Below are 27,223 nucleotides of genomic sequence, written 5' to 3'. Positions count from 1 at the left end.
GCAGCAATCAGTCTTGAACTCTGACGCTGCAAATACCTTTTCACAACCCTTCAAAAATGTGTTTACTACCTGTCAGTTTCCTTCACTAACAGTTTGTTTTTATATACAACGTATATAAGGTTATCCTACCTTGTAAATCGGAAATAAGAATCAAAATGGATCGAAATCAACAAATCTTAAGCCCTAAAAGCTGTTGAGATAAACTACTTGTTTTCTAAGACATCCGCTCATTTATAGCATACAAACGTCCTTAGACCTCCTTAGTGTATAACAATTTAGTGTTCGCGCGTTGTCGAAAGAAACACAAATCTGTCCTCTTAAGAGCCAGAGAAAAAATTCTCCCACAGTCGGATTCTTACTTCCCGGTTCAAGCCAAATTTTAAAAGAGAAAGAAAAATTTGTCGTCGTTTGTTTACGTCCTCCTTCAAACGTGAAACTGGTAGTGCACGTAAAAGAAACGGCAAAATAATGTACCAAAAAGTGAGATGCAGGTGCAAAGTTATTGTTTTACTTACTAAATCTACTGGGTTTTTTTTTGATAATCTCGTTGCATCTTAAACTCCCTAATCAGTCTGTTTTTTGGGGGTGACGCGGGGGGTGGGGGTAGTTTTGTATAACCATTTTGCTAAGCCCCCTCAGTTGTTTTAGCCTTGCTACGGGCCTGCTTTTGCACAATTCTAGAACTCTAGTAACCTTCTTGGTTCTCTTAGGCAGTACAGAGGCAGAAACAAAGGTAGGTACTCACGTGCCTGATTGTTGGGATGCCTGTGATTTAACGAGCAGACGATTCTAATGGTCAGTGGTAAGCCACATATGAACTAAGGCCGCAATGACATCATGGTCAATAATATTTGTGTGAATGCTGTACATTGCGGAGTTTGATCACGAATTTTGGACAAACTTTCTGCGTAGTTTTATGATACAAGCAATTACTCCAGTTCTATAATGCCGCTATTTTCTAGTTCTTCGCCCTTTGATCAAGATGTCGGTAAGTTATGTCGTAGTTTCGTCGCTTCGTTTCTCAACAACAGCATAGATGACCAGTTGGGTCGTTTCATCCACAGAAAAAGCGACGAGTGAACTTAATACAACAGAGGACTGGCAGCTTATTATGGAAATTTGCGATCAAATTCCACGGACACCATCTGGGTTTGTAGATAAATGTTTATTTTAGCACAGTACCGAATCTCTTTGCGTGTTAATTACGTAGAACTTCTCCGCTTATTTGTAACGTCATATGCGGCTCGTAAGCTTATGGATGCATCTTGGACGTGACTAGTCATTTCCGTGAAGGTTCGCTCTTAAATAACGTTACAGATATATTTCTTGCATCCCTATTCTGTGCTATGAAATAGCAGAGGTTATAAAAATAAATTTCTAGCGTTATTTCTGTCGAAGACAATTAATGAGAACCCATTTCTTTGATCGATGAAGTTAAACAGATTGGACTTCTAGTGTTTATACACATTAATAATCAATCAATTTATATTATCGATTGTTTGTTTTGATGAGATCTACAAAACTCGTTATATACAACCCAGTCTCTCTAAATTTCTATGGCAGCTTTTTTTTTATAGTCATGTCCTTATTTGTGCTGGTCACATTAAGGGGATGTTACACGTAGATCCGAAAATTAACTCTGCAGTGTACAGTGTATGTTTAAGTTTATGTTTATGCTGAAGTGAAGCCATGAATTTTCTACTGAGTGAGAGTTTATCCTAGCAAGGAAAATGGGACACTGTACAAGGCATTTAGAAAACAATCTTTGATGTCGGCATGAATCAAAGCAACGACCCCCAGAATTGATCAATTGGGCATGTTGCTCTGCTGACAGAGCTAGAGGCATTTTTCGGTAACCTTGGCAGGAGTTGAACCTGTGACCTCCAGATTTGATAGTCTGTTGGCCTTTACCTGCTGAACTATGAGGCCAGATGGAAGCAAGTTATGGCTGATTAATGGCGGCACGGCAAAGCTTTCAAATTGTACCCTTCACACTTGTGGGGGCATTGCTGTGACCATTATGTCATCTTCACTGATCTCGTAGTTTTAAGTTTATCATTTAGTTTGAAGTGTTATAGCCACTTACGTCATGCCCAATCCTTTGTTTGTAATTACTTTATTTCTCTGTGTTTAGACCCAAAGATGCGCTACGATCAATAATGAAAAGAGTTAACCACAGAGTTCCTCATGTTGCTATACAGGCTTTAACTGTGAGTACACTTAAGGATGGTGCCTACTAATACCCCCAGGGGGGTACTCCCTTATATGGGCTATATAGGTATGTGCGGCGCCAAAGGGTATGGTTTTTCGGCTGTTTTGGTCATAAATAGGGTATCGCTTTTAGCCATTTTGCCGCCATTTTGGTAATAAGTAAGGTATAGATTTTTGCACTCTAGTCCTGGGTTCGATTTTTTTTCAGAAGAAGCTACTTCAGGTCATAAATAGGGTAGGGATTTTGGGAAGCGGGCCGCACACCCCTACCCAATTTTTTTTGGAGTACCCCCCCGGGCTAATACCTAAGTATTTTTGCACGGTTTAAGACTATGTGGAAAAAGCAGATCTATAACAAGGGCTATTGAAATCCAAAAAGAAAATTGGGGGTAACATGCATTTTTTTTCCAAATTGAAGCTTTATTATGTCTGAAAAATGCATGGTTATCCTCAGTTTTCATTTTGGATACAAAGAGCACTTGCTGAGTTACATGTATGCTTTCTTCACATAGTTTTAAACTGCGTAAAAATATCCCTGTGTTAGTAGGCACCACCCATAGGGAACCAGAGTATCTCCAGATGCGTAGAATGTATTTGCAGTAACAAAAGTAGGCACCATCCTTAACTGATTCATAATTCTATACATGAAATAGTATGTTGAGGCATGCTGGTCAAGTGGTTCTTAAAGTATCAGACTTCCTCTGCATTTCTTTGTCATCATGTTGTCCAAGGGGGAGGGGGATAAAGTCACACAAGAATCACAGGTGGACAGGACTGGCCAATATGCATGGCTGGAGCTTAACCCAGTTACTGTAGTGCGAAGAAATTATAAGTATTGCTGCTTCCACTACTCTTATCGGAGCCTGGATTGGAATTGTTAGTCTTGTTAGAATTAGTTCTTTAACATCCCACAAAGTAATCATGAACAGGGGTTGTGAGACGGGACCTACTATTTATCGTCCTTATCCGAGAAGACTAGAAAGTCTAACCATTTGCAGATGTCATTGCAAAGGCAGCACTCTTCTCCTCAATTAATTTTAAAGACCCTGAGTGTTGGTCCGGCCGGGGTTTGAACCCGCGACCTCCCGCACGGGAGCCCAGTGCTCTACCAACTGAGCCAACCGGTCGGCAGTTGGAAGGATAAATGAACAATAAACATGGTCACATGGTCATGTCTGCTGTTTCCTGTTTGTCGTGAACATAATTAATACTACATGTAAATCTGTCTATTGAAAATTCCCGGCCTTGCGCACGGTGTTGGTTACCACATGCGTAACATTTTGCGTGACATCAGAAAACTCTCAATTTTGGCGCTTACGAAAATCATAGAAACATAAAAATCGGGGAAAGTGAAGTGGAATAAATGTGCACTCTCTAAATATTCTTATTTTTTAATAGCTCTGAGAAAATTACAGATCCAAGATTAGAGAAAACCGGGTTCAAAATTTTCCCTCCATCTAGTGAAAAACGCTCTCCACTTAATCGATGAAATTGTCTTGTTGAAAAAAAAAATCGATAAAGGTTATAGTAAAACTACGATACACATGAGTTGTGTTTACGTTTGTTATTCAGTCATTTCCTGTTCCCTAAAGGGTTAAGGATAGAAGATCTCTGATATAATGTCACTCTAACTTAACGCCAAAAAAACTCACATTTTCAGTCAATTTTGTGCCTATCGTGCCCGTTTCTATCGTGCCCACGTGTCCAAAATTCGTTCCCTCTATCGTTCCTGGCTATCGCGCTTTTCGTGCCTGTTTCGTTCGTACCTGCGTGCCCTTCGTCAATGGCTATTTATAAATCGCTCTATTTCAACTGATCGTGCCCAATATCCTGCAGGAACGATACTGCAAACGATCAGTAGGACGTGATCAACTCGCGGAAATATTTTGTTTCATGTGTTAACTCGTAGTGCACCGTTGAGTTTTCAGGTTTTGTTATCCGTCAACAAAAATAAAAACTAAATTTTATGTGCATCAACCTTTGTACACGCAAATCTGAATTAAAACTATTTTTTCACGTTGACTTGAAAAAAAAGAAGGAAAATGCAGTCGCACAAAAATGTGTAAATGTACTCTCATATCCACTAGTATTCACTTTGCAGTCCTCGATAATTGAAAGATGACAATTCAGCGCAACATGTTTTTAGTAGTTCTACGGCATGAGGTCGTAGACATGAAAATTTTGGTTTACATGTCGTTTACTTCGTGCGTTTGAAACGTATGAATCAAGTGTTTCAAACGTTTGACTGTTTTGGTGTGTTTTGATCGTTTCATTTGTTTACGTACCTTGCCGCGTTTCCTCTGCATAATTTTACTGGTTATTAAACTGACTTTATTGAAATAAACTGTCAACCAACCGCAGTTATTTCCAATGAGATCCGTATTCCCTTCTGAATCAAGCAAAGAAACAATGAAGCGCAAATAACGAAAAATTTGCAGTTCCCGAGAATGTAAAATTTAATTCTCTTGATCAGATAAATTGGTGGATCCACGTTTGGAACGGTTTGATATTGTAGTAGTCATTTCAAACTTAGTCGATGGTACGTCTTTTTTAAACTGTTGAAAAACTCAAAACTTTGCATCCTGTGCTTTTAAAATGATAGGTTTCATTCATAAAATTTTGCTTTTACGCAAAATAAGTGCTGAAATATCTTGAGTAGGCCACAATTCACCAAGCGGCGCTGATTCTTGTCGGCTTTCGGAGCTGCTGGGCGTGAGAAAAACTGATATTGATCGAGATAAGTCATTTTTTTTGTTGCGTGTTAAGTAGCTTTTATTTTTGCGAATATACAGTTATTGTAGTAATAATTGACATCTACTTGATTTGCCCTTCAATTTTTTGTAGTTACGCACAGATCCGTATTAAAAAGTCGTTATTCCTTCAGTAGGTTTATTTCTGATAACAGGCGAAGGGTTTACCGAAAATATGTTGCCGTGGGATGCGAAAGATAAGCCAAATTGTATTATATCTACACTCTCAAACGCCTGAAACAATCGAAACTAAAAATTGCTTCGAACGATCTAAACGAACGATGTCGGTCTAGTTTTTTTAATATACGAACTATGCGCCTGGAAGGAACGATACGCATGATATTGAATGATAGGACAACACATCATACCTTCATATCTTATAAAGGGCACGATGTGTACGATGCAAATTAGGGCACGACAGGAACGATAAAAGGCACGATCAGGGAACGAAAAGTGGGCACGATCAGGGAACGCAAAATAGGCACGATTAGGGAACGAAAACATAGGCACGATAGGCACGATGTTTGGAGACTGTACCGATAGGCACGATACTCCTTGTTTGTTACGCCGGAAGTGCGGTTTTTCGACTGGTTTTCGAAATTCTTTCCCTTTTTACTTCGTGCTGGTAGGCTATCTGTGCATCTACCTAGCAACATAGTAATTTTTAGTCTTCTATCCACACATTTGAGAGGAACGCAGGAGCTAGTTGGGCTTCTGCTGACGATAAATTACAACCAAACACAAGTCATTAGTAAAATTTTACAGTGGTAACCAACACCGTGCGCAAGGCCTCCCTCAATAGTATCTCTCTTATACAATGTCTACAGCTGTGTGATCATCATGAAAGGAGCGAAAATGGCTCCAAGTTTTGTCTAAGAAAATAGCAGCCAAGGATACAAAACTGTAGCAGATGATTAAGGTCTGGAGCCAGAAGCTTTTGGATTTGTTGGATCTGATGGTGTGCAAGCAATAACCAGGGGTTTCATTGAGGGCTGCACACCGGGCAAATCATCTGTGAACACAACATTGCCTGGCTGCTTTATCCCAACCGTGTCTTTTTTAAATAAAAGAAAATATTTCTCCAAATTCGCTATCCTGCTCAGGTGCGGTAACGTCTTTCCCAGCCGTTCAAAATCTTATGGTAATATTTAGCAATTATGTACATGTACCTACTAAACACAAATGTCTTTCCGTGATCATTTAGCTCCTTTCAGCCTGCGTGAATAATTGTGATAAAGTATTTCACTTGGAAGTGTGTTCCAGAGACTTTGTCAATGAAGCAAAGAGTATCATATCCAGGGTAGGTTTGTAGATACCTGTAAACCCGCAAACTATTTTCCTTTACAGTATCAGAAAACTGAGTGCGAATCAATCAAAGCAAAGCATGAATCTTGCCTGTAAACCCTTTATCCCCTAATATCAAAGAGCAAATTCTCCTATATTATAAATCCCCATACTTTTCTTATAAAAGTACTGGGGAGAAGCTATTAAATGAAAATATCAAGAAAATTCACCTTGGGTGATCATATCCTTAATTCTCATGACCCCAGGGGTTGAACAAGCATTGATATTACAAGGAGAATTTTGATGCTAATCACTGTTAGGGCTTAAAGGGTTAAACCTTGTAGTGATCACCATCCAATTTCTCCCTATGTCATCAGCTTAATCAAACGTACAGGTCATAATCTTAACAAAGGAAGTGTGCATCAGTGATAGAATGTTTATTAACTTAAAGCAAATTCTCCCGTGTGTTAATATTATCAGGGCATTAATTGTTTGAATTTTTTTTATTCTGTTAGGGACATCCCAAAGTTACAGAAAAGCTGAAAGGCCTCATAAAAGAATGGTCTGTTACTTTCAAGGATGATCCTCAGTTAAGGTACAGTACATGTACATGTATGGTATTAAAACTCTAATGTGATATGTATCATCACCACCATAACAAAGGGGAGCGAAGTTGGGGGGTGGGTCACTAGAGGACCCCTGGAGGTACAGTCAACTCCCTTTATTATGGACACCCTCGGGACCACAAGTACGGCAAGTTAGTGTCCTTAATAGCGAGAGTCCGTAGCAGCGGGAATTTATTTGAGTCAGTCATCTGTTGTTTATTTTTGCCAACGATTTAGCTGGTTTCCGTATTATCCGGGTGTCCATAATAGCAAGGTGTCCGCAAGGCGAGAGTTGACTGTACATGGCTCTAAGAAATTACATGTATGTGGTAAGTGGTTGGAGCTCAGTGAAATTACACCAATCCTGAGCCTGGTGCTTGAGCCCATGGCTCAACGATAAGCTACACTGTACTTCAGCCTGGCAGTTGCAAGTGACAGGAGAATTCTGAGGTTGTGTGTAAAGAAATGGTGCTGATCAAAGCAAGCCTTGTGACTTTTTCCCTACATATCCTTATCATTTTTGAAATTGAATTGTCATAATCACCTTTCGATCTACATGTATTTCCAGTACTCAGGAGTTTCATTTAACAAATCAACTGCAGTTTTCTATGGTCTATACTCTTATAGACCATAAAATGATGTCATAAAATGTTCAAAACTCAAGTGGAACGGTGAGTGGTTTTACTGCCAAGTTTTGAACATTTTATCAGCCATAAATTTTATGGCGTAATTTTATGGTCTGTAAGTCTAAGAGGATAAAACTGCCGTCGTTTTATTTTTTACAATAACATGGAAAAGTACAGTACCAGAGGAATTGGCTTTATTTTCCATTGAGAAAGCGCACCCATTACATCTGATGTCATTTTTATTGTCTGTACTCTTATAGACAATAGCTTAGAGGCAATCAGCATGCAAAAGTTTTGATAGTTATTGTAAAATTAGGGCTGGACACTGGACAAATTGACCGTCTTTAGCCACAACTTTGTCCGCCTGCTTTGAACACCTCAACCAACTTTTTCAATAGAAGACCACATCCAAATTACCTAGTATCCTGCCCAGGTGCTTAACCCTCTATTCCAACTGTTTAAAATCTTAATGAAACCCCCGGACCGTACTCTAGTTGCTTCTTATTGATTCAGTTGAGGTACATGAAGATACACTATACACTGTACCTACACTGTAACTTCAAACCACTGATGCTCCAATCTTCCAACTGTCTGACCAAAAGCCCAACTTGCTAACCACTTCACCACTGCATCTCCATAGCTATTAATAGAAGAAAGATCCTCGCAGTTAGTACGCAACTTGAGCAGTTGCGAAATGAAAGCCTGAAAAAAATTCAGGCTTGAAGGGGATTCGAACCCATGACCTCTGCGATGCCAGTGTAGTGCTCTACCAACTGAGCTACATGTATCGAGGCAACTGGGAGCTGGTCATATTGTGAGTTCGTAATATGCTCCTGAAGGTTGAACAAAATTAATGATTATGAATATATGAAACATATATGTTGCATATAATTATTCGTAATCATTTGTCCAAAATTAAATATGAGAAATGTACTCGCTTCAACTTTATGCAACATCATTTGAAGGGTTTTGTATGTGTATTTGTGATTGTGAAATCCCATCATCATTATCATCGGCATCCGTGGATCTCGGGAGCTCATGGATCTGCGCCGAGGTTAGAGCATCATCTGCTGTGGCTGTGCAGACCGATGCGGGACTGGCAGACTCTGCCACAGGTGGTGCAGGTGAAGGGGCTGTTCGATGAAGATGGTGGCTGGTGATTCTTCCGACAAGCGCGTTTCTCCTACACAGTCTGCCGCTGCCTGTCTTCAGACCTGGCCAAGCCAGTGCGGAGCGCATGTCTCCATCTGCCTCTGTAAGCCGCCAAGTCCTCCCATGTGTTGATATCGATGTCCAGCGACTTGAGGTCCCTCTTGCAAACATCACGAAAGCGCAGCTTTGGGCGTCCTTGAGCTCAAGAGCCCGCAGCAAGTTGCCCATACAGCAGGTGTTTGGAGATTCGCCCGTCTGACATGCAGCGGACATGCCCGAGCCAGCGGAGTCTGCCCTGCTGGAGAAGTGTGTACATGCTTGGGAGTCCCATTCTCGCTAGCGCATCAGTGTTCATCACATGGTCGGACCATTTGACGTCAAGGATGCGCCTTAGGTTCCTCATGTGAAATCCACTATCAGCTTATTAATATTTTTTCAACCTTTTTTGTACTACATGTATATTTAACAATTATTCCACGAGCGCGCGTTGAATATGAGATGATACATGTAGATAGCCAACGAGGCTACGCGCCTTGTTGGCTATCTATCATCTCATATCCAACAAGTGCAGGTAGAATAATAAATTATTGTTTTATTAAAAAAATCAAGTAATATTGGTAGGCCTTGCTGATTTGCTTTTCAAGAGCAACCAGAAAACAATTTATGGTTGTTACTTCTCGGGCATGGTATAATGGCTCATATACCATGGCCGCTAAGCCAATCAAAATCCTGGAATTTCATTATACAATGATCCAGTTTTTAATAAAAGGGTATGGACCGCTTCATGGTTTTACGTAGAATCATGCAAGGAATCATCTTTCAGATTAGTAACAACCAAGCAGAGCCAGTGGCCTAAAGTAACTCATGTAGATTATTCTTTAGGTATAATTTAGATATAATACAATACATGTAGTTTTTTATTTCTGTTTCAGTCTAATACCAACACTTTATAAGGAACTCAAGGCAGAAGGAGTAGAATTTCCCAGTGACAGCACCAAGGTTGGTCATATAATTATCAAGATCTGTACTCTCACTGCTAGTAAGAATATTTTTAAAAGGGTCATAATAATTATATGGCTTGACTAATACATATACAAGTAATAAGTCACAGTGAAATATTAATTAATAATTTTGGTGAGGGTAAGTGTCGCTTCTCCAAACCCTTACCCTGTTTCAGACCAAAATGTGCAATTTCCACTACCTTCTTAGACCTACTGCATCCTTTAAAATTTATATACCCATTTTCAGACCTGGGGCCCGTTTCTCGAAAGTCCCGGTATCTTATCGGGCCCGATAATTATATTCTTAAATGTGTTTTGGCCGATTACACAGTGACTACAGTCTTGGTACTTGGACAATGTTTTCATAGAATTATATAAGATTTTAAAAGTTAGTATTCAAAGCTAACGAAAATTGACTTCTGTTAAGAGACATTTATCATCAAAGACACTTACTGGGCCTGGTAAGTTACCGGGACTTTCAAGAAACAGGCCCTTGGTTTCTACAATCCATACCCAGTTTTTAAGCTTCGAAATCTTTCCCCATTTTCAGACCAATCTGGCTCATAAACCATACCCTTTGGGGTCATACTGTACATACATGTACAGGTGCCTACAGCTAATTAAAACAATAGATAGGCAACAGGCCATACAAAATATTTAAGAAACAGTTAAGTACTAGGTGCTTGCTACATGTACATGTATGGATGAATAAAAAGAGGGGTTCATCAGAGGTGGCTGCTTACTCAGTCCCATCCCCTCCAGTATGGGAGCACTCAACAGGGAAGGAGGAGGGGTACTCAACCCATGTTTGGATAGTGGTGTGATGCCTGGGCTGTCAAACCCTAACCCAGTTTATGACAAGTATTTCTCACTTGCCAGCTGCCAGCTGCCCAGCTTGTGGCTGGAATTGAAGAAATCCAAACTTTTCATACCTACATGTATCCTGCTTGCATTCAGGTGCAATATTGTGCAGTTCCAGAAAATATCCATACTCCCCCCCCCCCCCCAACAGAAGGTCTTTTGTTTTGCACCCCCCCCTAGGAAATTCCAGTTTAGTGTCATACTATGCTTCTAAAATTTTGACTTTTAAGACCCCCCCCCCTCCCCCTAGGAATTTCCGATGACCTTCCGTGGGGTGGGTATGGATCTTTTCTGGAACTGTAAAATTCAAGGTTAGAGTGTAATGAAAATGTCAGAGAAGATTGGAAAAATATATACTGACATTGCTCTATTAAGGTGGGGGGTAAACGTAATGGACTCCTGGTGAATGTGAATTTGAATGAAATTTTAAGAGGTTTGAAGAAGAGATAAAAGAAAGAAAATGATCTTTGAAACACCAAGAGACAGTTGATACCCATGCAAGAGCACCCCAGGTTTCTTGTGGACTAACTTGGTATCCGTCTATTAATTATTTTCTACAAATTCTAAAATTTTAAAACTTCACTAAATCTTCAATATTTCTTATTTCTCTTAATGTTGTACCAATCCTTCTAGAAAAACAATCTCCTCCCAAATATACCCAAAATTCACCTAAAAATTCACAAAACACCCCACAACATAGATTCACGGGATAAGCAGAGAGTTTTTGGACTGCTTGAAACGTGAACGAGATATTTCCATTAAACCGATTTTAAGCGGCATGGAAACAGCTTTCAGGTTTACCCCCGCCTTAATAAATTAATGTTAAAATGTGAACATGTGTACAGTCAGTATTGATAAACTGATGTCAATTCATTTGATATTTTAGAATTCAAGTTCAAAGTCATCTAGTTCAGCATCCCGCTCGTCAGCAGAGGCAACATCCAGTCCACAACAAGAAGATGAAGATTTGGCAAGAGGTGCATTTTCTGTAAATTATTAATAATTACCATCATCATCATCATCGTCATCAGATTAGTCATCGATTGAAGGGCTCAGTGCCTAACCAACCCATGTCCCACTTCAGACCGCTTTTTTTGGTTTAATCTCAGATTCACTGGAGTTTTTGCATGTGGCCTTGAAATCCTTCAGGAAACATTGTTCCACTGTTTTATTTTTGTGCTTTGTTTTGTGACAAAAAACATCAATCTAATGCCTATAATCATAGGTCATTATTGCAAATGATTAACTAGTGCAAAGCAGCAAACAAAACATTGGGGCAACATTTCCTGAAGGAATTCAAGGCCACATGCAAAAACTCCGGTGAATCGGAGCTAAATCATCAAAACGTGATCTGAAATGCAACAAAGGTCAGCTCTGCACTGAGCTCTTCAATTCTTAATCATTGATCTGTTATTGTTGTTATTATTAACTTATTAGTGAGGGGAGCAGGGATGGCGCAGTGGTGAGAGCACTTGCCTCCCACCAATGTGGCCTGGGTTCGAATCCCGGACTCGGCGTCATATGTGGGCTGAGTTTGTTGTTAGTTCTCGTCTTTGCTCCGAGAGGTTTTCCTCTGGGTACTCCGGTTTTCCCCTCTCCTCAAAAACCAACACTTCTAAATTCCAATTCGATCTGGAAAGTGTCCCCAATTAGTGCTCAGCGCTAAATACATTGACACTCAGTTAAATAAAGTGATTTATTTATTTTTTTATTTTTTATTAGTCTGATGGACATTTTATTAAGTTGATGGTTGCATGGCCAAATTTCACGTATCTCTCTCAAAGAGCTTCTCTCGACAATCTGCCTAAGATTTTCTTCAAGTTAATTTTTTTTGTGCTCTCCTTACTTTTCCTTTTTTTCTTGAGAATAATCAAATGTTGATATATAATTATTTTATATTTATTTTATATTAAATAATAAGTTGATGTGGATTTTTTTGGGTACTGAAATTGCATGCATACACTCATCTCTTGTCTTTCAGCAATTCAATTATCCCTGCAAGAGGCTGAATCTAGCAAGGTACATCTAAGAGGCGATAAGTTATTAATTAACAGTTTTTTAAAATAAAAGCAGGTGATAGATTCATAATTCAAAAGGTTTGAATCCAAGGATCTCCGTTGTTTGCCTGACAAGACCGTGGGATCCTTCTCTTTTACAGTAGCCTTGACCTACAGTATCGGTTCACCATCTTCTGGTGGACATTGCCAACAGCAGTCCTTCTCAAACCTACTCTCAGTCAGATGCTCACACAAGGCAGAACCAACTGATGTTCCCATTTGGGGTGGTGGGGGGGGGGGATGGCTTCATATACTCCTCTTTAAAGTAATCTATTTGTTAATTATGTAACATCAAGAGAACCCCCAGGGAGGTGGACTCAGAGAAGGGGCCGATTGTGGTGGGAGTGGGTATATTTTTGCTGCCAAGGGTTACTGTTGATTTCACTGCTATGCAAGTGCTTGTTTTAACTACACTGTACAAGCTGAAATCAATAAACTGTATACATGTTGAAACTACATTGTGTTCACTTGAGATCCTGCCTCTAACAACTGGGCCAGGTCTGAGTCATCAGATACTCACAAAGTTGACATGTATTTAGTACTCAACTCAACTTTACAGAGGGTATTAAGACTGGAACTGTGAACGTACAGTACGTGTACATGTATTAAAGTTCAGAGTCTATACGTAATGTACACATTTAAATGGTCTCAGCTGTAAAGAGTATTTCTTTCATAATTAGAGTGGATTTCAGTTGAGGGTCGAAAGTAATTTCACGTTTTCTTTGGTTTTGCTTTTCTTTACTCTGTGATTGGCCAGCAAAACACGTGCCACTTTCACAATCATCCAGCAGCAAAACCAAAACCAATTGTGCCTTGCTCCCACGTGTTTTCCCGCACTGGCATTGGTTACATGTATTTGCTTCGATTTCATTGCACTATTTGTGTCTGTTGTGATTGGCCAGAGTAATTACTTTGGTTTTGGTTTTACAACACTCAAATGAAAAACCATTCTATAGTTCAAGTGGATGTTACATTTGCATTAATTTTCAACCTTAGGTCTCTAGTTTGTACCCATTTGTACATAAATGGCCTTAGCTACAAAGAGTATTAATTTCATAATTATTAGTAGTGATTGTATGTTGTTTGTTTAATTTGCAGCCAAAGGTCTCCAGTTTGTACCCAAGCTTTAGTACGCCTTCACCAGCACCTGTAAGAAGGGTAGGTGTCTTGTGCAAGCACAGCATTCCCTGTCCCTTGGATGTTTATTATCTTGCAAGGTTTATCTAGACTGCTGGCTGACACATTTAATCATCATCATCATCATCATCATCATCATCATCATTTTATTTGCCTTACTAAAAATATAAAAAGAAATCATTCCATTTACAACACAATGTGATGGCGAGGAGACCTCAAGAAACCACCAGGCCCCAGTTGTTCAAAGGCCGGATAACTTTATCCGCTGGATAAGGCACTATACAGGGTCTAAAACATACTTCAGGTCAAACGTTGTCCAAGGCTTTGGTACAGTTTGGTTAGAGTGTGCATATTCGCTTGTACAAGAGAAAATACTGAAATCTTTGCACAGATTGAAACTGTTGGATAGTGCCTTATCCACCGGATAAAGTTATCCGGCCTTTGAACAACTGGCCCCAGGCTTATAAGAAAGGCCACCTCGGCTGACATTAATAGATAGCAAATATGGTGTTGCGCAAGTGCGGCTTAGTCAATTCATGATATTATAGATAAAAACTGCAACATTTTTTCCTCAAAGGTGACAAATCTAGATGAAGAAGTAATTGTTATTGTTACAACACGGTAAGCTTTAAACAACTTTTTTTCTCTTGACAGGTCGAAGCTAAAAAAGTCAGAGCACTATATGATTTTGAAGCAGTTGAGGACAATGAACTCACATTCAAGACTGGAGAGATTATCTCTGTGCTAGATGACAGGTTGGTCTTTTGATAAAACAGCCAGTCCTCTCAAATTCATTTTTTAACGGAAGATTGTAATAATGTTAATTGCAAAGCATGACAAGATCAAACAAAAGTGAATATTATTCACTGACAGTTACACGCAAATTGAGAGAAGAGAAACTAATTAAAACAAAGACTGTTAGAGGATTTCATAGACTTCACTGCTTTAATTAAAACAATACATGTAAATTGAGACAGCTAAAAAAGGAAACAAACAATTTACTCTTCCGGGTTTTCCCATTATGAAAGCGACAAATGGCGGAATCTGCTTCCTGCTACATATAAATGAAAAGTTTGTTTTGGTCAGTAAACTCAGACCTGTTGATTTAAAGCCACTTCCAGGCTAGCGAGCTAGAAAGTTAGTCTCAAACCCTGCTCTGCCATTTCTGAAAGGTTTGTTACAGGACTACAGAGACAAGGCAGCATTACCATTTCATGTTCGTTTCTTTCTTTCCTCTTTGTTAGCGATGTGAACTGGTGGAAGGGGGAAACTAGTCGAGGGATTGGGCTCTTCCCTTCTAACTTTGTGACGTCTGACTTGTCTGAACCAGAAAGCCGTAAGTATATTACGTGTATACAACTTACATTATATCTTAAATAGAGGATATTACATGGCCGCGCGGAGATACGAAATTTCTCTTCGAGTGTTGAAAAATATTGCGCGAACGAGTGAAATATTTTTTAACATGAGGAGAGAAATTTCGTATCTCCAAGCGACCATGTAATTTTCTTTTTATTATATCAAATCCTCACAATACAGCAAAATATGCTTTGTTCTTTATTTCAAAAACTAAGGTTTGAAATTGAATATAATAAGCTTACAGTCAGTTGTTTATTTGTATCAATCGTAAACCAGGCCGAATTATGTCAATGCAAAGTAAGACTAAGCGAAAAGGCCACAAATAAAATCTATATAAATAGAAAACGGATAAACAGGTAGGTCCCTGGTATAAACTAATGGCATATTAAATATGGTTAGAAATTTGGCTTACAGTAACAAGTAAATCTGAACATACCGTCCTAGCTTTCATCGCTGCTTTTATCTACCCTCACACAACTCGACGTCGTACGCAGTTTTCCTCTTTGTATTCGGATTTTCTTGTTCTTCTACGAATTCGATCAGTTTCTTAGCTGTGATCTCGACAAATCTGCTTGAGCATAGAATAAACTTAACTTCGACTCGCGAAAAGACCAACTCAAAAACTCCCAAAAGACCAAACGACAGCAGCGGAAACCCTTCGGAAAACCACAAGTGCTTGACAGCGCGCGAAAATACTGCGAGCTGATTGGTCAAAAATGATATCACACATGTGTTGATAAAAATGATATCGCCACTGGCGGGATAGCGTTTTTATCGATTTGCTACCACTCGATATACCACTAAATTTTATATAATAATATATTATATCGTATATACAGTGGGACCTCTATTAAGCGGCCACCCTGGGGACTTTGAAAACTGGCCGCTTAATAGAGGTTGGCCGTTGAATAGAGGTATTGAATACAGCACTTTACTGACAAAATAATAATTCGGGACTTTGGAAAGCGGCCGCTTAATGGAGGGTGGCCGCTTAATAGGTGGCCGCTTAATAGAGGTCCGACTGTATTTTTTAATTTACTGTATGTCAATATAAAAATATATTATATCGTCGACAAAGCAGCAGACTGACAACAAATTGCACAATGTTCTTTTCTTAGTTTATAAAACACATTATTATTATTTTTGGCATGTTCAAATGTTCAGTTATCATAAGTATTATCATACTGTCAAGATTGCAATTGTTTTTGTCTTTTTGCATCGTAAAATACATTAGTTTGCAGGAGCAGGCTTCTTGCATACTCTGCAGTAAGGACGCCTTGAATTGTCTCTCTGTTTTGTATTAACAGTTATTAGCAAAAACTGGATCATCGTATGATTCAATTCCAGGGATTTGATTGGCTTAGCGGCCGTGGTATATGAGCCATTGTAACATGCCCGAGAAATAGAGACCATTAAATTGTCTTCTGGTTGTTGTTTCAAAGCAAAACCAGAAAGATCTAGAAATATAAAACAATTATTATTCCCCTTATGATTGTTGGATATGAGATGATTATAGCCAACTCGACACTACGCGCCTCGTTGACTATCTACAGTGTATCATCTCATATCCAACGCGCGCTCGTGGAATAATTGTTGAATGTTAACTAGTGAGAAAGCTTTGTTCTGGGTTATAACACTGTTGTGCCCATATTTGTGTCATCAGCATCCAAGGTTGAGAAGAAGAAAGTTCGCTGGGCAGACGAACCTAGGCAACAGCAAGCTACTGAAGGTAATTTGCAGCATGTGTGTTAGTATATGAGAGAAACTATCAAAAAGGTTACCAAACACGGGCCATGTATGCAAATTAAGGCCCATCCGGATATATACAGACTGCAAAATGACACAAAATAACTTTTAAAGGCCTGTATCTGTGGTAGTTTAACCATCCAGTTATCTAGCCTACAAAACAGGCGTTAATCTTTTTGCCTTTTTTCAGGCGAGCGGAGGCAAGCACGAGGCGAGCGCGTGACTGCGCGAAAATAAAATTGTAATTTTTTCGCGGCCTTCCCGTCGCGCGTCACTCGCACTTCGTGCTTGCCTCCCGCTCGCCTGTTTTACAGGCTACCATTTATCCAAAAGGGCCGTTAATTTTAGCCTCACTCGCAGACTTTTTTGGCTTGTCACGCCATCTTTACGCAATCTTTTCTCCCCAACGAGACGACGTCTCTTGCGTGACGAGACAAAAGAGCGTCTGCGTTTGAAGCTACATTAATTTTGGGTTGTATTTTTAGTTCAGGAAGAAAACTAGGACAGAAAAATTGGCCTGTGCACAGCTGTTCCAGTTCACTCTCCGATGTGCACAGGCATACCTACCCTCTCTGCTCTGTTCACAGCGCGTCTGCCCTCTGTGCTTGGTGCACAGGCCAAGCAAAGGCAAGGAGACGAAATTAAGGGTATCGGTCAAATGTCACAGGAACATACATCCTATACATACAGGAACATACATCACTTAAGCTATTCAAAGCGAATTTACTTTGCATTCTAATCAGGGCCAGGTGGAATGCAGGGCCTTGATTCAAAATTAAATGAAAGTAATTTTAAGGCTGTTGTGACGTTTCGTTATTTTTACAGCCTCTGCAAAACCAGTGAAGATAGAAATCAGTGAGGTAAGAAGATAGGCGAGAATGTTGCAGAAGTGTAAAACATAATTGTAGAATTATCGTTCTCTGGCAAAATTATTTGTTTCTTTGTGTCATTTGAATGGTGGTGGGGAGACGAGAGTTTGGGGTGCGTGTTCATGAGGGGTGTTTTGCCTCATTTTTAGTGTGGAAAGGCTGTTTTCTTCCTCGGGATAGCTGATTTGTTGACATCTTTGAACCAGGATTTTTGATTATGACATGTATTATGCGTAAATGGCTTTTTAATTTAACATGAAGAAATTATGATTTCTAACCACCAAAAAGATAGTGAACTTGGTTTTCTGTGAACTACATGTAGCTGTCACATTTTCCGTGAAACGTGGTCTTGACCAACGCACCGTAACACGACCATCATGTTACCTCATGTTAGCTGATGCCTCTTTTTAATTTTAAAGGAAATCTTAGTTGTCAGTTAGTTTCTAAAGAAACTGTGGTGCTGTGTTGTGAGGGAGTGAAAGCGAATATTTGGTTTTCGAGAACTGATGTTTCGAGTGCTAGCTCTTTAAATAACAAATAACGTTATCAAATCAGTTGCTTATTTAAACCAAATATTCGTCTCAGTATTCTTTGCCTTTTCTACCAGTTAACCATTTGAGCCCCAACAGTGATCAGCATCAAATTTCTCCTTGTAATATCAATTCTTATTCAATCCCTGAGGTCATGAGAATTAAGGATAAGATCACACAAGGCGAATTTTCTTGATATTTTAATAACTTCGTCTTCTCCCTGGTACTTTTATAAGAAAAGTATGGGTATCAGATAGGAGAAATTGTCCTTTGATATTAGAGGTTAAGGGGTAAAACATCTGGCATTTCGACGGTAGCTGTGCTGTGTCTAGAGTTGTCAAGCTTGAAGAACCTTTACTTGATGAAAATTAATTTTTATACTTTCAGGAAAAAATAGAGACGTGTACAAACATGCTAAAAGGCGCCAATATTGAAGGCGAAGATGAACAGGAGGATAAAATCCAAGAAATGGAAGGTTCGTTTTATTTTTATAGCAAAACTGCCTTCTTTAGATGGTTAATATTAGCTGTACTATAATGTCCGTTTAGCTGGGAATGCGTGACTTTTACATTGGAAATGCGTGACATTCTGTTCACTTGTCTTTCAATCCTTTAGATGAGTAGCCTATCGCGCAGACTCTCTTTAACATACACTGCAGAGTTAATTCTCTGATCCATCATTTGCGTCCTTAGTGGTAGCGGCACAAAATTCATTTATGTTCTTTTGGCTCGTCACGCAATCTTTTCTCCCTAAAGAGACGAGACAGTCTTTCTGATTGTCACGCATTTTATAGTCCATGATTCTTACTCTGAAATTGTACGACAAACTGTAGGAATGCGAGGCAGGGATAGAGCAATGCTTAAGGCAACAGAAATTCAGTAAGACAATTTAGATTGTTACGATAGAGCTCAGTAATAGAAATCTGCAAACTGTAAAACGCTTTCATGTTTTTTTTTTTCTTTTTCAGATGAGTGTTACAGGATGGAGCCGCTCATCAAAGGCAAGATTGAAGAAAGCGAGAGGTAAACGACCAGAGGCTTGTTTCAGGCGTCAAACATGAAAATTCTTATTTACGAAAGGTTAAATCAGTTATATCCAGGATTGAACGGTGGCGCAAAAATTTGCTATATTTGCGATTTGCGTTAACAATATTGATTTGCTATTTATTTGCCGCTGAAGGCAAAATCCTTGGTACTTCTGCTAAGTTTTTGTTTCTATGCTTTTAAAAAATGTTGCGTTTCAACACTTCTACACTGTTGCCGTTGTTATTTTACTTACATCCAATTTTCTACTGTAATGCTGCAGAATCTTCTTTTTATTCCAGAAAACACCAGGAATTATCGTCAATGAACGAACAGTATCTACAAGCGTTGAGCTTGTACCAAAGGTTGGTTTTATCATTGTCAAACTTAAGGCTGATTCACACTAGCAACGCAAACGCAAATGCAGGTGCAAGCACAAGCAAGCACTCGTGTGAACTACCACGACGCAAAAAAATGGAAAATTTTCATTTCCTTTCGCTTGCATTTGCGCTTGTGTTTGCAATTTACACGTGTGAACCGGGGCAATGCAAAGGCAAACGTACTGTTTAAGTTCAAACCAAGATGGCGTCAATCTTTAATCTCGTTCCAAGATTACTCGTTTCCCGACTGCTGATCTTGAGTAACGCGGACTCTGGGAACAAGATTGGCGCCATCTTGGGATACTGAAATGCGCGTGCGTAATTCATTTTTCAGGCATTTGCTCCTTTGTCTTTGGCTGCCATTAAAAAGTCGGTTTTCTTCTTCTTTGCAGACTAATGAAAGAGCCGTTACCAATCCCCGCGTCTCCTTACGGCTATGGAGTTAATCCCCAGGCCTCCATGAACATGTACCAGGTTCCGGCATCGACAATGCAGCAGTACCCTCAAGTAAGAGGCATAGAATATCCCCTAAATTAAACGTTTTCCAACTCGCTTTAAATGTTAAATGCAGGTGAAATTTCCTGGAGTTGTTTCTTGGAGACCGTACCCAAGTTTAGAAAGGGAAAGAAAAATTCGTCGTTTGTTTACATCCTCCATAAAACGTCCCTCGTGCAGTGACAGGGAAAGCCGAAGTGTCATGGGGTTTTTAACCTCTTTTGTTAAAAATGGTAAAATAGGACCTTCACTTGGCTGCAAAATAATTCTAGAATAACGAGAGAAATGAAATCAACTCAAATCTTGAAAGAAACAACTTGTGATCTGTTCTAGCGCATTTTGGAAACAAAAATGTGGGAACTTGGTAAGCGTTTGCCTTACATTTTTCCTTTTTTCAATCAATGAGAAAAAAATTGACCCCTTTGCCCGAGCCAACAGCGCTCGCGCATGCTCTGATTGTCTCGCCTTGACGAAGTTGACCCGGCCAGGCGAGCCAAAGTGTTTATATGGAGAAAAGTTGGCCCGGCTAGGAGGGTGACCCTACCATCGAAAAAGGGTGACCTGGCTAGGCGGGTCACCCTTCCAGCCTAGCCAACTTTTTGTTTCTCATGTAAACAGCTCGCCAAGTTTTGTAAGGAAATGTAGGAAAAGTTGGCTCGCCCAGGGTAGCTCGGGTAGGCGAGTGACCCTTCTACCCGGGACAACTTTTCTCCATATAAACGGGGCCTAAAGGTCCCTATTACTGTGATTGGACGACAGCAGTAGCTTCATTTATTGTTCACAGCGGGTATTTTGTGTCAAAATTTCCAGCCGTGCTTTTGAAGATCTTTTATCTTTCTGTTCCCCAGGCTCCTCAGCTGTATGCTCCACATCCGGCCGGCTATCCCCAGGTCTCCCCTCCTTCTTCGTTGCAATATGTGAACGATCCTGGTGCAACGGCAGTGGTAAGTGTTTTAAGTAATACAGCAAAGACGAGAAACAGTGTTCATCCGAATTCCAAACACCGAGAAATAGGTTTAAAAAAACGAGGTGCAGCTGAGGTTTTTTTAAGCCAACTTCTTGGTGTTGTGAATGGGATCAACACTCTTTCGAGTTATTTTTTCCGTTACTGATGTATTTCCTCTCCCAAGCCTAATTTAATTAGCAGAGCTCTACAATCAGTTTTATAAATTCTACTTCTCCCCATTTTATTTGTAACTGCAGAGAGGTAGTGGCCAAGACGAAAGCCTTGCTCCTTTGGCCACTACGCACTTCTTCCTTAGAAGGTAGAATCACTTAAATATAATACTCTGAATGTTTATTTTCTTACCATAAAAATATATTGTATTTCAGTCGAATAAGTGTGAATAAAATTGAATTGAATTGAATTTATAGCTGCTAAAACCATTGGCAATTTTTGAATTAATTCAAAGCAAAGCTTCAACAAATTTTATAATAATTAAAATCACCTTTCCAAGCCTTCTTCGGGGCAGTAATTTCCTTTATTTTTACTGCATGAATTGTTAATGAGTTTGAGAAGCCATTTGTTGCACAACAGTGTCGAGTCGCAGGTTGGGGTCGTTTGTAATAAATAAGTAACCATGTTGCAGACGGTGGATGCACGGTTAGTTATTGCAGCATAAAAGTTTGTCGCGCGCAGAGGCGGTAATATGGGGAAAAACAATCTCAACTCGCAGTTGCGCGAAAAGTGGCATGAAGCCACAAAAAATAAACCGTAGGCCCCGTCTCACAGCCCTTGTTTGTAAAATAACTCTGTGGGATGTTAAAGAACCCACTCACTGTTCGCAAAGAGTAGGGGACGTAGTTCCCAGTGTTGTGGTCTGGTCTCTGTGTGTATATTCTCATGGTTGGGTGGGTAAATGCTCGGAGATATTAGCTGCATAAGCTACTCTAAAATCCGAGGGTAAATAAAGACATGATGATGATGAAGCTGTTGCCCATATTTTGGGCCCAATGGTGAGATCGTCAGACATTTATTCTCGGCAAGCTGCTTTACTCTAACTGTCTGTCACCACGTTTCAAAATACTACTGCTAAATTCTGAAGGACGTCAAGGACCTGGCCGAATGCTTGGTTTAACACCGCGATAGACTGGTGTCACATCAGAAGGAGTAGTAACATTACTAGTCGCTTCAGGCAACTGAAATGAGAGATACATTATAAGCGTTGCTACTTTGAAATACTAGTCTCTTCAAAAATTCATAATTGAACACTGAAGAGACTCTTCAAACATTCGGCTAAATGTAACAGTGCAATTCTAACTTTTAATATTTCCCTCCGTTCCGTCTCCTGTTTCTCTTAGAGCTGTTTTCAGTTGAGTGTCGAAAGTAATTTCGCGTTTGATTTGGTTAGCAAACACGCGCCACTTTCTCAACCATTCAGAAGCAAAACCAAAACCAGTCGTGCCTTACTTGAAGATTTTTTCCCGCGCTTGGTGCTGGTTACATGGATTTGCTTAGTAATTTGGTTTTACGACACTCAGTTGAAAACCTTTCTATAATTTAGCTTACTGCAGGTTATATTCCCAACATCAGAGAACGCTTTCAGTAAGTCGTACTTCGATTATTTTACGAATTTTTAGGGTACAGCATATTCTAGTCAAGGGCCTGTGCAGCCGTACGCAGGTCACGTGCCAAGCCACGTGACACCCTCACCTTACCAGCCCACCCAGCTCGGCCAAGCGCATGCTCCGACCCAGACTCCGATGCAGCCACCGAACAACGTCCAACAAGGGTTTGCTACCCACCAGTCAGTGCCACCACAGATGGCATACCAACAGCAGCATATTTCTTACCAACAGGGTGTCCCTGGGGCGCCTCCCGAGTACCCATCCCAGAGTGCGCCGCAGGAATACTATTCCCAGTCTCTTACGCAACCAAGTGCAACAGGATACTCTCATTTTCCCGCGCAACCACAAATGGTTTACTCACAGCAACCGCTGCTCTGATAGTCACTGCAGGCTCAGTAATTTCTTAAGATTAGTGTTGCAATTTATGTTTTGATTTTTGCAATTGAGGGCAGATGGAGTTTCGTCTTATTCGAGTAGGCGAAAGATACAGACGAACTAGTCTCGATAATCATTAATCGATAGGGTCTACAGTGGTCTGTAGGGCTACAAGGTAATTGCGCATTTTATCCAGTAAAAGAAAGGCCGCGAGGGTCGTTTCAGACGCAAGGCCATGCGGTTACTATGAGCGAAAACGCGAGAGTCCCGTTCTTTTAGTCGAGAACGAAATAATTGCAGTGATATTTAGGCCATATTGGCAAAAGAGAAAATGAAAATAATTTTACTTTCCCAGGCACGCCATCGTATATATGCCAGGCAATAGACACTAGAGTATTTCCCAAGCATGCCGTATTGAATTAGGTATAGGCTCTTTCACGTGAATTTGCCTTTAGCTTTGGACTGGGCCAAACATGGCCCGAATTACATAATCTTGGCTCCGGGGACTTTCCACTGGGGAAATCCAAGATGGCGGCACGCAAAAGTTTTAAGTTTCCAGTCCATTAAAAGATTTGAACACATACAAAGAGAAGATAAGCACTGCTTGCAGTTAGCTACAGCTATTCGAGGCCAGCAGTTTTCAATTACAGTCTTTATATGTGAATCCGTTTACAATTAATTTCCCTATGAATCGATTTCTAAAATATCCAAACCCTGTAAATTGAAGATACATTGGCCAGCCGTTATCTAGTGAAAGATTTTTACTTATCAAAATGGAGGCGACTGGGTGCAAAAGTAGTCAAAAGATCAACCTTTAAGTTTTTCATGTTTTTCTGTAAAATTAAAAGAAAAGTGATTGACCATTCTCTGCGAAACCTACAGTTTTCACTGACATTTCACCAGGAAAAGCTTTAACTCTCCGAGTTTAAATACACGAATCTTCCAAATCAATTTTTACTGAAATTGCTTGTAATCGGTTGTCCCTGCAGACGCTGTTTTTTAATTTGTTTTATTTTGTTTTCGCAAATGGTTTTGACAAGTACCTTTTGTTATCTTTCATCTACATTAACGACTTGTAAGATACCTAAAGGGACACACGGCAAGCTTCAAGAGTGTCGTGCAAATAAAAACGTACTAATATATTTAGAGTGTATAGACAAAAGCAAGTTAAGCCTGGTCAAACGGCTCATGGTGGTCGATGACAGTTGATGATAGACAAAACTATCATCGACTATCGTGGTCAAACGGGGAAAACTATCACCAACAATCATGAAAAATTTGAACACGCTCAAAGTGAATGATAGTTGATGATAGTCAATGATAGCCCATGATAGTTGGTGGTCAAACGAGCGCGCACCCTTAACTACCATCGACTATTATGTGCCGTTTGACCAGGACTTTAAAACTCGAAAACAATCAAGGGTCAATCAAGTAGATGGGCATCAACAGCCCACTTGAAGCTGTTTACCAAAGTAAGACTTAAAATCGGAGTTTAAATACACGAATCTCCCAAATCCGTTTGTACTAAAAGTGCTTGTCATCGGTAATCCGTACAAACATGCGCTGTATTTTGCAAATGCTTTTGTCAACTACCCTTAGCGCTGTCAGTTTTAAATACACTTATCTCCCAAATGAATTTGTTAACGTTGAGTTAAAACTTTACAAGAATCCACTCCGATAATTGGTTAAATTCCATATTCGTAGCATAAGAAACTGCGAAAGAAGTAACGGACAATGCGCGCATTTGCTGTTCGTGGGTAGAAAACGCGGGGTTTTTTTTTCCACTTTCAGGTAGAAGTGGGAAGTATTTTACACTTGAAAACTGTACTATTTGGTAATTTTGTTTTGTTGTATATCGCCCAGCAGTTTCGCCAAAGTTGTTCTAAAATTAACCTTTCTTGTATAAGTACAGAATGCTAACTACACCGAAAATTATCTTGCAAACTTAACTTTTACAATAACTGTCAAAATTCTCGCGTGCTCATTGGCTCGTAGTACAGACAATGAAAATGACGTCAGATGTAACGCGCACGCTTTCTCAACATAAAATAAGACCAATTCCGCTCGTACGTAAATTAATCGACGGCAGTTTTCTATGGTCTGTACTCTTATAGACCATAAATGACGCCATGAAACGTTCAGAGGCAGTGAAACCACTTGCCTACTGCTCGTGGTTCCACTTGAGTTTTGAAGCAGAAAAGAATTGTTAAATTACGGTTCTTATTACAAGACCAGCGCATTGTTTGTTCTGTTATGTTTAACAATGGTCCACCTGGTAATAAGAATCGAAATATCGCGATAATTTTCTGTTTCTTACGTATACTTACAAGTTAAGTTCGCTAAGTGTTTTTCGGAGAAGTTATTATTCTATACTTTTTGCATCTGTAGGTGGGAAAAGTTTTGTATAAATGTTTTAGAGTTCCTTTCCTTGTTATAATTTCCTGTACAATCAGAATTAAAGTTGTAGCTGAGGTATGTATCTGGCGAAGTTTTAAAAACCTCCCACCCACCCACCCCCCCCCCCCCCCCCTAATAAAATGCACTTGTAAATTTGAAATCCATGTATGAGATCAATTCCCTTCATATCACAGCCGTATGGCACTGCTGTGTTGGGGACCAATCTTGACCAATATCGAATTTCTCCTTACAACATCTCTACTTATCAAACAAACAGGCCATGAGAATGAAGACAATGATCACTAAAGATGAAGGGTCAGTTATTAAAAGACAGTTTAGACGGTGTTTAACAAAACCACATTCTAAGCCATTTTCAATTTTGCCAACAGCCATATCTAAACATTGTCTGTTGCTGACGGTAACAAGAAGGCTTGCATCTCAGACTAGAAAATTATTTATCTACTTATACTTATAAAAAGATTTGGAGGCCCACTGATTGTCTTAAGCCGCGGCCTAAGTTAGACTTTGTTAAATAACTGGCCCGAAATGTTCTGAGGTTAACACCAGTTAATTCCCTGAGATATTTTTTTGGAAATAAGTGAGGAGAAGTGCGGTAAAAATCTGTTGATATTTTTTACCTAATGTAATTTAAGATTTCTGTTTGTGTTCAATCGAACGATGCAAGGCTGGCTGTGAAAGGTCGTTATCATACTTAGATCAGTCAGTTTACCTGCGTGGCTGGCGCGTGAAAAATATGGAGGGCGCGAAAAAAATAAGCGTGGAGCGCGAGGTAGGGAGACACGCCGCGCGCATGGCTCGCGCGCCCTATATTTTTCATGCGCCGCTGCGCAGGCCAGATCAGTATGACACTTGAGCAAGCTTATCAAGACTTGATACATAAAGACAATTTTATCAGTAGTGAGGTGTATAATATAAAATTAATAAATGAAGAAGAATCTTGTATCACACTTGTCATCTTTCGGTGAATTAAGTATTACCGTGTAGCATGAAAATTTAGCGGGAGTTTTATTTTGCGGATTGGCGATATTTTGTGGTTTGCGGGAACAAAATTTTGCGGTTCGAGATGACTGAAATTTCTGGTGGGAATCAATTTTGCGTTTCATTGTTCAAGTAGCAGAAAAACCCCGAAATCGGTGAGAATGGATGTAAAATATCTGGCATCGCAAACGCCCTACCAAACGGTTTTCCTTTAGATGACCCCATTCGTGCCAATCTAATGTACTGAATTGCTGTATACTTGACGTTTTCTGTTCTTGACACGTTTGTTTTATTGATACAGACTACCGTATGTATCTAAAAGGTCTGGTTGCTTTTTCCAATGGAGAATTAATAATGTTCTTGTTTAACTCCAATTTATAACGCCCCAGTGGCACAAGTCTATTACAAGCAAAGTTATTAATTTGACTGAAGGGAGTTATTTTTTGCGGCGTTTTATTTTAGGCGTTTTTTTTTTCGTTTTCTGCGGAAATTAATTTTTGCGGATCGAGGTCAATCCGCAAAAATTAGAATCCACAAAATTTTCATGCTGCACACGCGGTAGTTATTTTTCGAGATTTCCTTTTTAACTTACGGATTTAACAAAATGAAGGGTGAACAAACAACCACCCACCCATTCAACCCATACCAGCGATACAAAACTTCAATTTCAGACGGTTTTCATCCTCAAATCTATACAAAAAAGACCTGATAAGGCAGGGGAGGGAAATAGATATCATGAAGGAGAAAAAAGAGGGAACGTTATTAGAAGTACAGTCAAATGAAAACTGCATTTGAAAAT

General features: G+C 39.7%; 1 protein-coding gene across 1 annotated transcript; it reads left to right on the top strand.

Moving 5' to 3' along the window:
* The first annotated feature begins 829 nt into the window (after positions 1–829).
* Positions 830–26,391, top strand: LOC146460524 (signal transducing adapter molecule 2-like). The gene is made up of 19 exons (XM_085088111.1): positions 830–988; positions 1,065–1,149; positions 2,135–2,210; positions 6,166–6,261; positions 6,761–6,840; positions 9,561–9,627; positions 11,377–11,467; positions 12,472–12,509; positions 13,646–13,705; positions 14,339–14,439; positions 14,929–15,020; positions 16,707–16,772; positions 17,615–17,649; positions 18,576–18,663; positions 19,156–19,210; positions 19,513–19,575; positions 19,983–20,097; positions 20,934–21,029; positions 22,666–26,391. Exons 1-19 carry the CDS (start codon positions 946–948, stop codon positions 23,029–23,031), a joined length of 1,713 nt encoding a protein of 570 aa, XP_084944237.1. The 5' UTR covers positions 830–945; the 3' UTR covers positions 23,032–26,391.
* Positions 26,392–27,223: the final 832 nt, after the last annotated feature.

The sequence above is a fragment of the Pavona decussata genome, unplaced genomic scaffold, assembly GCF_977016875.1.
Source record: "Pavona decussata unplaced genomic scaffold, jaPavDecu1.1 SCAFFOLD_211, whole genome shotgun sequence".
Taxonomy (NCBI): Eukaryota; Metazoa; Cnidaria; class Anthozoa; order Scleractinia; family Agariciidae; genus Pavona; species Pavona decussata.
This window is presented reverse-complemented; position numbering and strand designations above follow the sequence as displayed.